Below are 14492 nucleotides of genomic sequence, written 5' to 3'. Positions count from 1 at the left end.
TTGGAAAGCTAATGTTACTGCAGTATTGTTGTAGTAGGGGTGTCATGATTCTCCAAATCCTCGATTTGATTACATTTTCGATTCTGAAGTCACGATTCAATTCTCGATTTTTACAAAAAAAATTGAAAGCACTAAAAAGCTATGCCATTTTTATACTAAACTTTTATGAAATATAATATCAGACCTTGAACCCGGAGATGCCCTGCCATGTTAGTCGTGCTGCCAGTGGAAAAATATGGTACACGCGTCACACATACCTGATAAAACGAAACATCCTGTCGGATGAACATTCCTTTCAGTACTTTGCACCTTATAAACACACTTTTATTACCATCAGACAGGATTGTAAGTCTATAGCCCAATAAGTCATGTTTAAATGCTGTTTTCATAACTCATAAGCAACTGAAATAAGTTGTTGTGAAACTTCAACAGATCTCAGTTCAGAGAACTGACCGGTCCTGGCATAGATGCTTCAATGCACAGACGATTCAATTTTTTAAATCGAAATGTTCGAGGTTGTGACTTAATTTCGATTGATTTCGATTTAAAATCGAAATCGTGACACCCTATGTTGTAGTAATGTTTAAAGTTGACTAGTAAAAAAATCGAACCGTGAATCAAATTGGTTTTGAAAAAAGATCTAGATTAAATGTTTTGCCAAATCGCCCAGCCTTTAAAGAATATTCATTTTTTTTTTAAAGAAAAATCCAGATAATTTACTCACAACAATGTCATCCAAAATGTTGATGTCTTTCTTTGTTCAGTCGAGAAGAAATTATGTTTTTTGAGGAAAACATTGCAGGATTTTTCTCATTTTAATGGACTTTAATAGACACCAACAATTAACACGTAACTCAACACGTAACAGTTTTTTTCAACAGAGTTTCAAAAGACTATAGACAATCCCAAACGAGGCATAAGGGTCTTATCTAGCAAAACGATTGTCATTTTTGACAATAAAAATAACAAATATACACTTTTAAAGCACAACTTCTCGTCTAAATTCGGTCCAGCACGACCTAACGTAAATGCGTAGTGACGTAGGGAGGTCACGTGTTACATATATAAAACGCACATTTGCGGACCATTGTAAACAATAAACTGACACAAAGACATTAACTAGTATCAGTTGACATACAACAACGTAGGAACGGTCCTCTTTCTCAGCACGTGTAAACACTGGGGCGGAGTTTCGCGTTCGTCCTCTGTGACCTCTTGACGTCATGACATATTGCGTGGGGTCACGTTGGCGCACCACGACCGGATTTTTAATTAAATACAAACAACAAACAAAGCATGCATAAAGAACATATGTCGTCACGTCAGCACGGCTATTAATGATGCAAATAAGGACAAAACACTGCATGGTTTTATGGAAATATCTTATCACACAGTGACCTGCCCACAGATAAAATTTGCAAGACATATCCTCTCTATTCTCTAGTGGTTTGCCTCTGCACATTACTTTCTTTCTTAGCTTGGTGTTTTCAATGTACCTTAAATTTTCTATCTGACCACACCAATATCAATATACAGTGTTGAATGTAAAATAGTGACTCATTACAGAGCTGTCGCATTTATAAAGTGTTTTACATTTCATGTTTATACTACAGAAGGGCGTCATGTGGAGGAAAGTGGGTCTAAGTCCAAAACACGAAGTCGGCGGAGTCCAGACAAAAGTTCCCGTAGTCCCCTGAGGAACAGCACTCTGGACAACAACACCAAGAGACCCGGCGCTGTGGAGTTCAGAGAACCACTCGCTTCATACAGGTAAATATTTCTAAATGATTCATCATGTAGGAGGAACTGGATCATCTCTCCTTATTTTAAAGAGGTGGTTTCTGTAACACTGGTTCATTATTTGCTTATGTGATTACAGTATAAATTATTATATTAAAAAAATGCCAATGTTGAAGGAACTCCAGGCTTTGGAGTATGCGGAAGTCAATGAGTTCAGGCTTTGTACTGATAGATTATGCATGAGCTCGCTGTTTAAGCTGGTTAAACCAGTAAGACATCTAAACAAGGAACAATCACTTCTGCTTCCATGTGTATTTGACACTTCCTCCTTCAGTCCTGCTTTCTTAGGGGCTAATCACACCAACCGCGCTTTAAACGCTTGGAAACACAAGGCGTGACGCACTGCCTTTTTTTAAAAAAGAGCAGTGCGACGCGGCTTTTTATATTGCTAAGCAACCACCGAGTCAGCTGTCTTGTCAATCAAATATTGAAGCATGAGCGCTCTTTTGCTGTTAACTGTCATATTAGCAGAAACTTTAAAAAGAGGGTTTTTCAAAGCAACTGTAAACTTCCCTCACCACAACGTAAGGCCCACCTCTCCCCTCATTAGATTGGACAATGAAAAGACGCAAATGACGTCGGGCGCTTTTTCCGCTCTCAGCGCTCCTTCAAAAACGCATGCGCGGCAGGCGGCAAAAAAACGCAAGGCGCTCGGCGCGCATAAACAGCGCACAAACGCGCCCTGCCCATAGAATATTATTCAAAAAAGGCGCCTGCAACTGCCATAAATGCTTTTGGTGTGATCAGCTCCTTATTCTGTCTTCAGTCGAGAAGTTTTTCTTAGAAAATCCCCTCAAGGGTTCTTCAGTGTAAACAAAATTTTTCTTGTTTACATAGGGAAGCATCTCCACTGCCAACGCCCCAGACCCACTCTGAATCCGATGCCCTCTTGCTTCCAACGGAGGTGGGCGTCTCTCACCCAGACCTCGCTTTAAGCCAACTGGTATATCAGCGTGACATGCAGATTGCAGATCTGGACAGCACACACTCCTCTGCTGTAGACAGCACATCTGTACGCTACCTCAATGATCTGTCCGCCCTCAACGCCATTCACCAACCAGATCTAGCCACAACGGGGTCGGAGGTCATATTCAAGACACACTTGCATGCTGAGACGTCTCGCGCTTCCGCTGCATCTAGCCCGGGCTCGGTCTCGCACCGATTGGAGAACCTGCGACGGGGGCAGCCCGATGAGAAACTGAATAAGCTGAAAGATATAATCCGCAGACAGAGGGAACGTCTGGAAGAAAAGTCAGATAGGCTAATGGGATACCTGGAGCAGCCTGTGGGAATAGCGGGAAACGGTTACACGGCACCTACTGTAAAAGTTCGGAAAGTGGCCCAAGCTCCTCCAGCGCCCATTTATAAAGGTAAGCTGACTTTAGTTAAGTGAATTTGGGGATCGCAAATCTAGGATAGCTAATAGTCAAAGTGGGCCGATAAAGTAAGATAGCATATAAGGGGCTTCACTAGAGCTATCAGCATTGTAAATTTGAGCAAGGCACTTAACCTCAGGCTGTTCCTGTCGTAAATGTACTGTAAGATACTTGAGGTAAAAGCATCAGCTAAATGTTTTATGAGGTTGTTTGAGTAAGCAGCACCTCATTGCTGTTTTTCTTCTGTTGTCGTCTAGGCTTTAACCCCAGTGAGACTACAATCCGCACAGCTAATGGGAAAGTATGGGCAGAAGAGGACTTAAACCGACAAATATACAAAGACCTGACGCAACATCTAACAGGTACGCATGCACATGAGAACGTTTTGAACGTTCACACCTATTTGGTTGTCTTTTTTTAAACGAGTAATGCTTTGAATATCAATTAATATTGCCATCTTTGTCAAAGTAACACTGCATGTATTGTCAATTGGATGTTTATTTGTCGGGTGTGTGTTATTGTTCATATGTGGCTTAGCTGATATGTTTTGACTATCTAAATTGCGAAGTATAGTCAATTTTTTACGTGTACGCGAAGTTCTGCGTTGAGTGTGTGTGTGACACAATTTTTGTCTTCATGAGAGAGTGCGCATACTGTGTACGCACAGCCGGATATTTTAAATCCAGTGTACATTATGAGCTACGTACAGACGCATTTGATAGACATTCGTAGCGCCCAATAAACAGCTCTGGGCATTTGTAAACCATGCCTCAAATACGAGAAAATAAGCATGTGTGTCCCTGGTGTTATCCACGCTTGCATTGCATTGCAAGTCAAATAAACTATACATTCAAGTATGTGCATTTGAACGTGCGCGTACATTCACGTATAAAAATAGACTATGCATTGAGGAAGCATGAAAACAGTGCTTGGAATGCCGTGGTTATGAGTTTGAAATTCATTAAACACACTGATAAAAATGTTTACTTTAAACAAATTTTGGATAATGGAGTCTAGATGTCTAAATGTGAATAAATAAATAAGCAGGAATTGTGGCAGTGATGCTTTGTCCCACTCCACCAATAAATGCAGCTCAAATTTGATGCATTTCTACTGGAATAGTATAAATGTTTTGTGCACCCAAATTTATAACCACATTGCAGTATGCTCCAACAAGCACTTGAAACACTGACTTTTGTGCTTCTAAATGGTTTCCAGGCATATTGCCACAGCCTTCGTTTTGAGATATCATATTAGCTCTGACTCTTATTCGCGGTTTGCATCAGTTCCTATGTTTTTAAATTTGACCTCATTTTTCCCTTCAATCTTTTCACAGTGGACAGCACCAAACCAAAGCTGAGGCCTGCAGAGCAAGAAAGGGTGAAGGAGAAGAAACCATCCAAGCCTGTACGAAAAGTGCACAGATCTTCCTCAGCACCGGATTCTCATGCTAAATCGGGTAAAACCAAGTTCTCCTTTACTCACTTGCTCTCTTCACACTATTGTAACTCTAGCTTATTTAAACAAATTATATTGAAATGAAGCACTTAGAAGAGTCAATTTTATTTAAGTTACACACACTGGGATAAAGTCCAGATGCAAACCGAGACTTGGAGGAATCTGTTGTCTGCAGGATGCTCAAAGTTGCGTATAAACTTCTGTCCATGAGCACAGAGTCACTTGTCACCGCAGAAATGTCTAAAATCTCTAGCATGCAGATTAACGGGATGGTTTCTGCAGCAGGCTAACGTAGGAATGCTTGATGCGTCACAGCTCAAGCTTTCACGGCCTCGCCGAATGCATGAGAGATGTCACGCATGCCATCTATGTGCACCCTCGCAGGCAAAAGGACAGAAGTGAAATCTGACCTCACCCCACTTGTTTTCCTCAGAATTGATCTTTTGCTGTTTACCTAGTTTATAAGGGCAGAAACATACTATGCACTACATAAACTTAATTACAGCATCATTAATGCTTTCAGATCAGTTTTTGGGATGGGTGTGATCTCAAAAGAATTCTGCTGAGCAAGTTAAACTATTGTACTTAATTTCCGGCTAATATAATAGCAATAGATATCTGGTTTATGGACATAGAAATGGCCCCCACAGTAACATGAGGGTGCATGTTAAGTGTGTTTAAAATGAGTATTTGCTGGTATTAGCATCATTGTGTATTAGCATCAAGTGATAAGCAGGTCAGACTGAGTCAATAATCTCTTCTTACTTTCATTTTTGTTTTGTATGTGAGTACAGTGTTTTAAAGGGATAGTTCGGCCAAAAATGATATTAAACCCATGATTTACTCACCCCCAAGCTGTCCGAGTTGCATATGTCCACCGTTTTTCAGACAAACACATTTTCGGATATTTTAGAAAATGTTTTAGATCTTTCAGTTGATTAAATGTAATGTTACGGGGTCCACGACCTTCAAGTCCAAAAAAAGTGCGTCCATCCTTCACAAAATAAATCCAAACGGCTCCAGGAGGATAAACAAAGGTCTTCTGAGGGTAATCCGCAGGGTGTTGTTGTAGAAATATCCATATTTAAAACTTTATAAACTAAAATAACTACCTTCCGGTAGCGCCACCATCTAAGTCGCATCCGCATTCAGGATGAGAGCTTACGCAGCCTACGGAGGTAACTCTGCTGCTGCTCTGTGCCCCCGCCCTCCGAATTTGTCATACGTCACTAAGAAAAGTGCGTACACTACGCTAATACTCTCTCCTGAAAACAGAGAAGTCTAAGATGGCAGGGCTACCGGAAGGTAGTTATTTACATTAATAAAGTTTTAAATATGGATATTTCTGGAGCCCTTGGTGCCCCCCATTGCCTGGTTCCTTAGGGTACTCGCCCAATCCCGTCTATGGATAATCCGGACCTGCTGATACAATACTGATTTTGGCGGTAACTCTTTTTTTTTTAAAATGGCGTTTATTGTGTTTTGGAACCAAACTCTTCATATATAGCTCAGTGGTCGAGCATTGTGTTAGCTGCGCTAAAAGTCAGGGGTTTGAACCCAGGGAATACTCATGCTAATACAAATGTATACCTTGAAATGCTAATACAAATGTATACCTTGAAATGCACTAAGCGTCTGCTAAATGCATGAATGTAAATTCATAAAAAAAAATGTCGGAGTCGGGACAGTTTTAAAATGCAGCATTTACAGTATCCCCATAATGAGATGCTTCTTATGGAAACCTAATACTAGTGTTGTAGTACTCGAGATCAGTCTCAAACCCATTTTTTGATGGTCTTGTCTAGTCTCGATTTCAACTGTCTTTGCTCTCGGACTCGGTCTTGTCTTCCTCTCAGACTTGGTGGTCTTTATATTTTATTTCAAGACCGATCAAGACCACATCTGAGGGAATTACACTAAATTGCTGGTTTACTAATTTACAGTATGCGTTAACATCATTAATGTGAATGAATGGCTTTAAAAGCAATTACTGATGTATTTCTTATTTGATTTCTTTTATTACTGTTGTGCTGATAAAAGATAAATGGGAGATTGTCCAAAAATAAATCTGTCAACAAATTATTACAAAGGCCACAATGTTTAAGATGCAATTCCATCCCTTTTTTGATGGTCTTGGCTCAGTCTTGACTGTCTTTAGTCTCTGTCTTGTCTTGGTCTCAACCCCTCATAGTCTTGGTCTCGTCTTTATCTCGACACCCTATGGTCTTAGTCTTGGTCTCGGTTTAGGTGGTCTCGACTACAACACTGCCTTATAACACTATTTTTTTAAGTTTTGTATTTTTTCAATGATTGGATAGTGAGATTGGTAACTGAGCTAGACGATCAGTAACATGGGTTTAATGGTTGCTACGTCCAAATTTATTCAGCAAATGCATTTCCATCTCCCATTATTCGCATTTACTCTTTTTCACATTCAAAAACCACTTCAAGCTAGTGTTAAAAAAAAAGATTTTTTTTATTTGGTGTATCCATCACTTGTTTTTTTTATGTAGGGATGCATCGATACCGATACTGGTATCGGGTATCGGCCTCGATACCACATTTTCTAAAGTACTCGTTAAAAGTCCCCCGATACCTGGAATCGATACCACAGTCTGAGAAATGTCTATGTTTAAGCGGCTTGTAAGGGGTTAATGCCTCTTGTGTTGTCTAAAGAGGCAGAGTTTACAACAAACTGGAAAACTAGTCCTTTGATTTTTTGTTAAATTATATTACTAAAGCTGTCACCTGTAAATTTAAATCATGTTTTTTTATTAAGTACTCGGTATCGGTAGCGGCAAGTACTGAAATGCAAGTACTCGTACTCGTATTCCAAAACAGTGGTATCGGTGCATCCCTATTTTTATGCAATACTTCAAAATGCGAATACAATCAGTGTGATGGAAACCCAAAATGAAAATGTTTCCCCTTGCATGCAACATTAGTTATTTCACAGAAATGTCATTTTAGTGCTGAAAAAGTTATTACATTTTGATTAAAGATTATAAACGCAAACCTCTCTTACTAAAATGCACAGATGAATCATGCAAACAGGCCAGGAACATTTATTTTGAAAGCAAATAGGGATGAATTTGATTTCATAATATCAGTTTCATTAAATTATGTAATGGATGTCATCGGATGTAAACTGTCTCTAATGGATGTTATTTTTAACAGGAGTTTCAATGTCATTTAAAATCTGTGTTGATGTGATTAAAAGCTACTCTGATGGTTCATTATAAGTTCCTTTTGTCATAGTTTTCCCTCTGGCTTCATCACTCTTGTTAAAGTATTAATGAACTCTTAGACCAACTGTATTCTCAAGGCATCTGTCTCCATAGTGATCAGCACGTCGTCATGGCGAGAGGGGCAGAAGCTGGAGAAGATGATGCTTGGGCCTGCGCCACGGGTACGCAGCGAGCCTCGGGCTCAGTCCACAGAGAGACAGACGAGAACAGGTGAGAGAAGAGATTTCAGACAGGCTCCACTCCGTCACTATAGTGATCAGGCCAATCACAAACATCGTTATTAAATATCTTGAGTTGTTTATTGAGCCATAAATGTCACCTGATTCATGTTTTGCCTTCTGTTTTTTATGATGTCTTTGATTAGATTAATGCCACATTATTAAATATCGCATGTGTTGCATTGTGCTGTAGTATAGTGTTGCAGTAGTCGTGTTAAGTGTCAGGTCTATTAATACCCAAAGATTTAGGAAGCATATTTACATTGGTAAACTTTGCAGCTTAGTGACCATAATGAATAGCTTTCGACTGGGACTTTTTGAGTCTGTGCACAATGTGTGCCGAGTGCCGACCTGATTTTTCCCCAGCCTGGTTGTTTTTCTCACACGCAGGACTCAGCATAATACGGTTACTCTAGTACTGATTTATTGGACTGCAGAGACGGAAATGCTCGATGCTGCATTGATTTAAACATTATATGCAAGCAACCGCTGAAGAGAGGCTGTATGGTGCAAATGCTTAGTGTTTGGATGACTGTGATGTTTTTAAATTGATTGACACATATGGGGTAAATTTAATTTTTAGGTACACTGTGCTGTACAGAATCTCGCTTTGTTGTTAACTTAATATTTCCATGTGTCACCTTAAGGGGGTTGCAGTTTTTTTTTAGGTAGATTAGTGGTAGATCAATTCCCATAAATAAACACATCTAGCACATCTGACTGGTTGAAGACACATGCTTTGGGTATAAACAATATTACTGTGTCGATAAGATAGCTTGCACATATTGATATACTACTTCTGGTGGTGCATAGATCTAACAATAACTCAAAAATATAAAACAAGTGAGATCCAGACACGAAAACTGGGCCAAAATGCTCAAAATAATTTATTGTCAGCCCCTACGCTTATATATGGGCAACGAAAAAGTCAAGTGTGACTGCGGCAAAGTAAGACGGACACAAAAATTTGGTACAAGGTGACACACATCTGGGTGATTCTCACGACATCCAGACTTAGAAGTTGTCCAGCATCAGATTTTTTTTTAAAAGCCCTTGAAGCCAATTTTTTTTGCACATATACGATTAAGGTCTGTACTTAGTATAACCATTATTTATTGAGGATTTAAAAAATATTTCCTATAGAATTATTTACATTTTTTTTTAGATTATCATTATCAAAAATTATCATTACCGCAACATGATATTACATTAAATATATATATATATATTTTTTTTTTTATTTATTTAAAAGGGACAATACATATTAAGAAACATAATAGCTTTTCAGCCATATGAATATGCCAGAATTAGCCCCCAGGCTATTTTACATCTGTAGTCCCTTACCAGGTCACCAACAATGCTTAATGAGACAAAACAAAACATTTAACTATGAATTAACATAAGTCAGACATCACAATAATGAGCGAATCAGTTAACATAAATCAGACGTCACAAAAATGAACGAAAACAACACAAACTCCTGTTTACACTAACAACACGAAATACCACGAAGTACCACAATTAACAAAACATACTCTCTAACCTCATAGACAGACTCATGATATAGAATACATAGACATACACATGAATTGAATTGCTATTCTATATAAATAAATAAATATATTCCTCTAATCACTCAGTGTTCACAAATTTGATTTGTATTTAGCCATAGCTTCAAATTGCTCTTAAAACTAATATAGGTCGGACATTCTCTTACATCAACAGGTAGCGTGTTCCAGATCTCTGATCCTTTGATTGATAGTGCATATTGTCCAAATGTTGTGCGTCTATAAGGCACAATACAATCTCCTCTTATAGCAGCCCTGGTTACATATGTTCCTCCACCCATTTTTTTCAATTTAATATATTCGCTTAGGCATTTACAAACTCATGTTCTGGTAATGAGAACTAAAAAGTTGTCTAGGTACTATGACAAACCAAATTTCAGCTTTTATTTAGTGAGAAAAAATAAGAACTGCTTACCTGGTAGCCATCTTGAGTGTCACAGTCAATTCTGTCCTTTCCAACAATTTTTTTTTTAATGTTAGTTTCTTGAGGGCTTAAACAATGATTAAAAATTGTTGCGGAGGATGAGAAAATTGGTCTTGGACACATTTATATTTCTTATTATTGTCTCTACATTTACCAATGATCACCAAATACCACATGTTTCTTTACTGTAAATGTCTATAGGATAACATGCACTGAAGCTTTTTATTTTTTAGATTTTTTTAATTATAAATATTTCCATGTCAAAGAACCCAAATCCAGTTATGGACACGTTGCGGTAATGAAAATTTCACCCTTAAATGTGGAAAAAACAACAAAATTGGTTTGTATGATGTCATTTGAAATCATGTGCAAAATAGTACATGAAGAGATGTTTGTAACTGTATGCTTCTTATTTTGATACATAAGTCTAATTTCGCGAGAATCACCCATCCAGCTGTGCTGTTTATATGTATTTGTTTATTCTTTTATACTTACTTTCTCCCTCTACTCTTTCCACCATCTTATCGTATCCTGCAGGCCCTGTCCCTCGCTCCACCTCTGATCCTCGCCTGGAGCGGAACCAACGTTTAAGGCCCAAAAGCACAGAAAGACCCCGCAATCATGTAGTTTCCGAAGAGGCACCCGGACCCTCGCGATCAGCCTTACCCTCCAGATCAGCAGGGAGAGGTAGAGAAAAATCTCCCCAAACTGACCTGCTCTCAGCTGACATTCGAAGCATTCTAGATGACCTCCAGTTGGAAGAGGAGAGCAGCAGGGCAGCCGTGCCCAACTCCAGGGTTCGTGCCTCAAACCGGGTTTCCCGCAGTGCCAGTCCTGCCAAGACAACCAAGAAGGTAGAGGAACCTGAGCAGCCCAAGCAGAAGAAACGGCACTATGATGCGGAGGCGGTGCGCATGTATATCGTTCAAAAACAAGAAGAGCGCAAAAAGCGACAAGCGGAGGAGAGGAGAGCCCAGAGGGAAGAGGAAGAGAATAGGAATAAACGGCTGCAAGAGCTCTACAAGAGACAGCGAGCGGGGCCAACGAGGGGCCCTGTGGGACCCGAAGGGCCGATAAAGAAACGACTTCAAGAAACATACACCAAACTTCTGCTGGAACAGACTCAACTTAATGAAGAAATTAAGGCTGCTGCTGCTTCAAACATTAGCCCACAGGTAAGATGATTTAAGTAAAAACACTAAATGAAGTTGTGTCACTGCACCGCCATGTTTGCAACGATGCAGATATTGTGCATGCGCACAGTCCCTTTACCAGAGGATGTCATTTTTTTAACGGTTAACAATTGGCTCTTTTTACCGGAAGGCAGGACTAGAGTGGCCATATTGACCTTGTGATTTCCCCCATCCATATCAATAGCACTTACCCATCTTTTAAGGATGATCTGCTTTGCCCATTTGGCTTATTAAAAGAATTGTTAGCTTTCACCTACAAATAGCTTTATCATTGGGTGGTACAGATTTTGTGTTTAAGGCCCTGTGTCCACTAAAGCGTCCTAACGCTGCTGAAATGTCAGCCGCTCTTCTAAAAATAGCAGTTGTGGGTGCTTGCCAGCTTTTCTTCAGTTGAGCGCTTTGGTTGCTGTGGTACTTCTTTCTTGTTTATCAGTCGTTGCGCGATGTGCCGGTTGGTTGGTGTGGTATTTGTCCCACCCTTTCTTTACTGTGATTGGACAACATTGACAAGCTCAACATTTCACCTAAAGTTTTTAGCAACAGGTAAAAATGCTGACTTCTCAGCGCTGTGGAATTTTGAATAAACACTCAGCACCTCGCCGGATGGCGACTTTTTTTAACAATTGAAAAATATGCTGGCCTCAGGAAAAACGCTTTGGTGGACACGGGGCATAAGTGTTTTCTTGTACATCTTATGACATAATTCAGTGTTGTTAAATGATCTGTATATTATTAGATATTGCCATTGGCTGTTAAAAACCAATACAGATCAACCAGTTGTTTTAGTGTTGCTTGTGTTGTGCTGTTGCAGCAGAGACCAGCGTACCAGCCATCCGGAGAGTCTGATAAAGAAAACAAAAGACAAGATCGACCTCAGAGCACCACCTCCAGCAGCGATCTGTCCCTTCCAGAGCAACGTCAGCCCCCAATGTCCAGGTAAAGCAGACCCCTTTAAATGTAACTTGACGTTTATCTATTTAAGATAAAGCTTCATGAAGTTTCCAATCGCCTAAAAGTGATTTGTATTACCTTACACGGAAAGAATCTCTCAAGTATTTCAAGTATTTCTGTACGAATAGATTAAATGCTTGGCCCAATGCTTAGCAAGAAGTGTTTGTTTCCTGCCCACAGCGGTTTCCATGGCCACCTATAAGTGTATGTAGTCAGTGGCATCTGGTGCACATCAAGCTCATGGACACTGGGAGGTTTTAAACACCTTTTAAATAGAGGCTAAATTAAATCTGATCAGTTATGGAGGAGTCATGAAGCTCCTAGTGAATTCCAAATGTTTATTATTGTTTATGGCATGTGAAGTATTATTTTTGCTAAGTCTTGTTTTTTTGTTGTATAGTCATTATTAGTTTATAATGATCTGTTATCATGTGCGTTCTCTTTAGGAATGAGTTGGGATTTGCCGGACCATCCTGGCTCCAGTCTGACCACCGTAGTCCTGCTCTAATAATGGGAAGCAACCCAATATTGCCTCCCTCAGGTGACATCTTCTCTCAACTTTTAGAACATGATGCAGATCCTTTACGACCTGAAAGAGAGGCCAGACCCGGACCCAGTGCGTTCTCTTCAGACACAGGGCGAAAAATGAACCGGATCGAGGCCCTCAAGGCCACTGCTGCTTCTCTGTCCAGCCGCATAGAGAGTGAGGCACGCAAACTAGCCGGAACTGGAATAAACTACGGCTGTGCCAGGGACATGGGCACAGGTCTTTCAATCCCAACCGATAACCGCTGGGCCACCCCTGTCAGCCCACCAGTCAGAGAGAACCAAATAGGTTCTGATGACCTGATGGAGAGGATTCAAAGACTGCTCGCTGCAGATCAAAGCACCTACGAAGATGCCCTACCAGGTGTGGGCAATCTGCACACCTTTAGGGAGAAGACAGAACCTGTGGACAGAACTTACCCAACACATGTACCCTCCAGCCTTGCTGCTAGAAACATGCACAGGTTCTCTTCTCCTCCAAAGCCTGATGCCCATGAGGTTGCTTTAGACTCCAGTGGAGGTTCTATCAGCGAAGGTCCTCTCCTAAGTGAAGGAAGCATGTCAGAAGATGACAAAGATCTTCAAGAACTGCCCAAATCCAGTCACAGACTGGGAACCACAGGATACAATGGAGCCCTTCAGAATGGAGACAGTTTAGACCCAATTTCACGCTTTCAGAGAGAGGCCGAGAAGCATCTTCCTTTTAGTCCATCCAGTCTGGTACGAGAGAGCAATGGACCTTGGGAGGAACTTGCCAAGGGAAGCCCAAATAGTGTTATCAATATATTCACCAAGAACATGCACAGTTACGGCAAAGGTGAAAACTTTTTTTGACGATGCTAAACTTTAAACCATGTACAAGAGTACAATATTAAATGAATTGCATTTTTTATATATATACAGCATATATTTTATTTATTTTTACTTTCATGTAGTGTTTGATGAGAGGGGAGGTAAGAATTCTCCAGCTGTCCGCTCTGTTGCCAGCTCATTGGATGGAGTGGCCTATGAGGATGACTTCATTTCCTCTCGTGGCAGTAGCCAGTCAGCATCCAAGAGAAGTCTTAATGGGCTCAGGTAAATTTTTATATTGATTTATTGAAGTCTTTATTATTATTATTATTATTATATCTAGACATTTTCTATCAGTGGCTTATGTGCTAGTTTATAATCTAAATGCAAGCGAAATTCTGGGAATTAGCCTGATGGTGGCAGTGTTGGGCTGTTGTTATGTATTAATCCATACCCTGTTAACCGTTTTGAGTAGTATATCAGTTAATTTGCTCCTACAAAGCATACTAGGCAAACAATATTAATAACCATATACAGATACATATACAGAATATACCACATTGTGGTTACAAGACTTTATAATATCAGTCCTTCCAAATAAATATAGAGTTTTTTTTGTGAATGTTGCGGGAAAAAATTCTTAAAGGAATATTCCATTTTCTTAAAAGAAAAATCCAGATAATTTACTCACCACCATGTCATCCAAAATGTTGATGTCTTTCTTTGTTCAGTCGAGAAGAAATTATGTTTTTTGAGGAAAACATTGCAGGGTTTTTCTCATTTTAATGGACTTTAATAGAGCCCAACATTTAATACTTAACTCAACACTACACAGTTTTTTTCAACAGAGTTTCAAAGGACTCTAAACGATCCCAAACGAGGCATAAGGGTCTTATCTAGCGAAACGATTGTCATTTT

The 14492-nt window shown here is 39.8% G+C and overlaps 1 protein-coding gene across 11 annotated transcripts in view; it reads left to right on the top strand.

Moving 5' to 3' along the window:
* Positions 1 to 14492, top strand: part of cep350 (centrosomal protein 350) — a 55003-nt gene that overhangs the window by 5122 nt on the left and 35389 nt on the right. For 10 of the 11 annotated variants that reach the window (XM_065248436.1, XM_065248441.1, XM_065248435.1 and 7 more), the window contains 9 exons: positions 1614 to 1770; positions 2638 to 3170; positions 3434 to 3538; positions 4513 to 4635; positions 7976 to 8092; positions 10630 to 11267; positions 12097 to 12221; positions 12683 to 13599; positions 13718 to 13859. In XM_065248436.1, the coding sequence (XP_065104508.1) occupies positions 1614 to 1770; positions 2638 to 3170; positions 3434 to 3538; positions 4513 to 4635; positions 7976 to 8092; positions 10630 to 11267; positions 12097 to 12221; positions 12683 to 13599; positions 13718 to 13859 (2857 nt within the window). The remainder of the gene's footprint in view (positions 1 to 1613; positions 1771 to 2637; positions 3171 to 3433; positions 3539 to 4512; positions 4636 to 7975; positions 8093 to 10629; positions 11268 to 12096; positions 12222 to 12682; positions 13600 to 13717; positions 13860 to 14492) is intronic. The other variant, XM_065248438.1, reaches the window with a different exon arrangement.

Source organism: Paramisgurnus dabryanus, chromosome 11 (genome assembly GCF_030506205.2).
Source record: "Paramisgurnus dabryanus chromosome 11, PD_genome_1.1, whole genome shotgun sequence".
Lineage (NCBI taxonomy): Eukaryota > Metazoa > Chordata > Actinopteri > Cypriniformes > Cobitidae > Paramisgurnus > Paramisgurnus dabryanus.
This window is presented reverse-complemented; position numbering and strand designations above follow the sequence as displayed.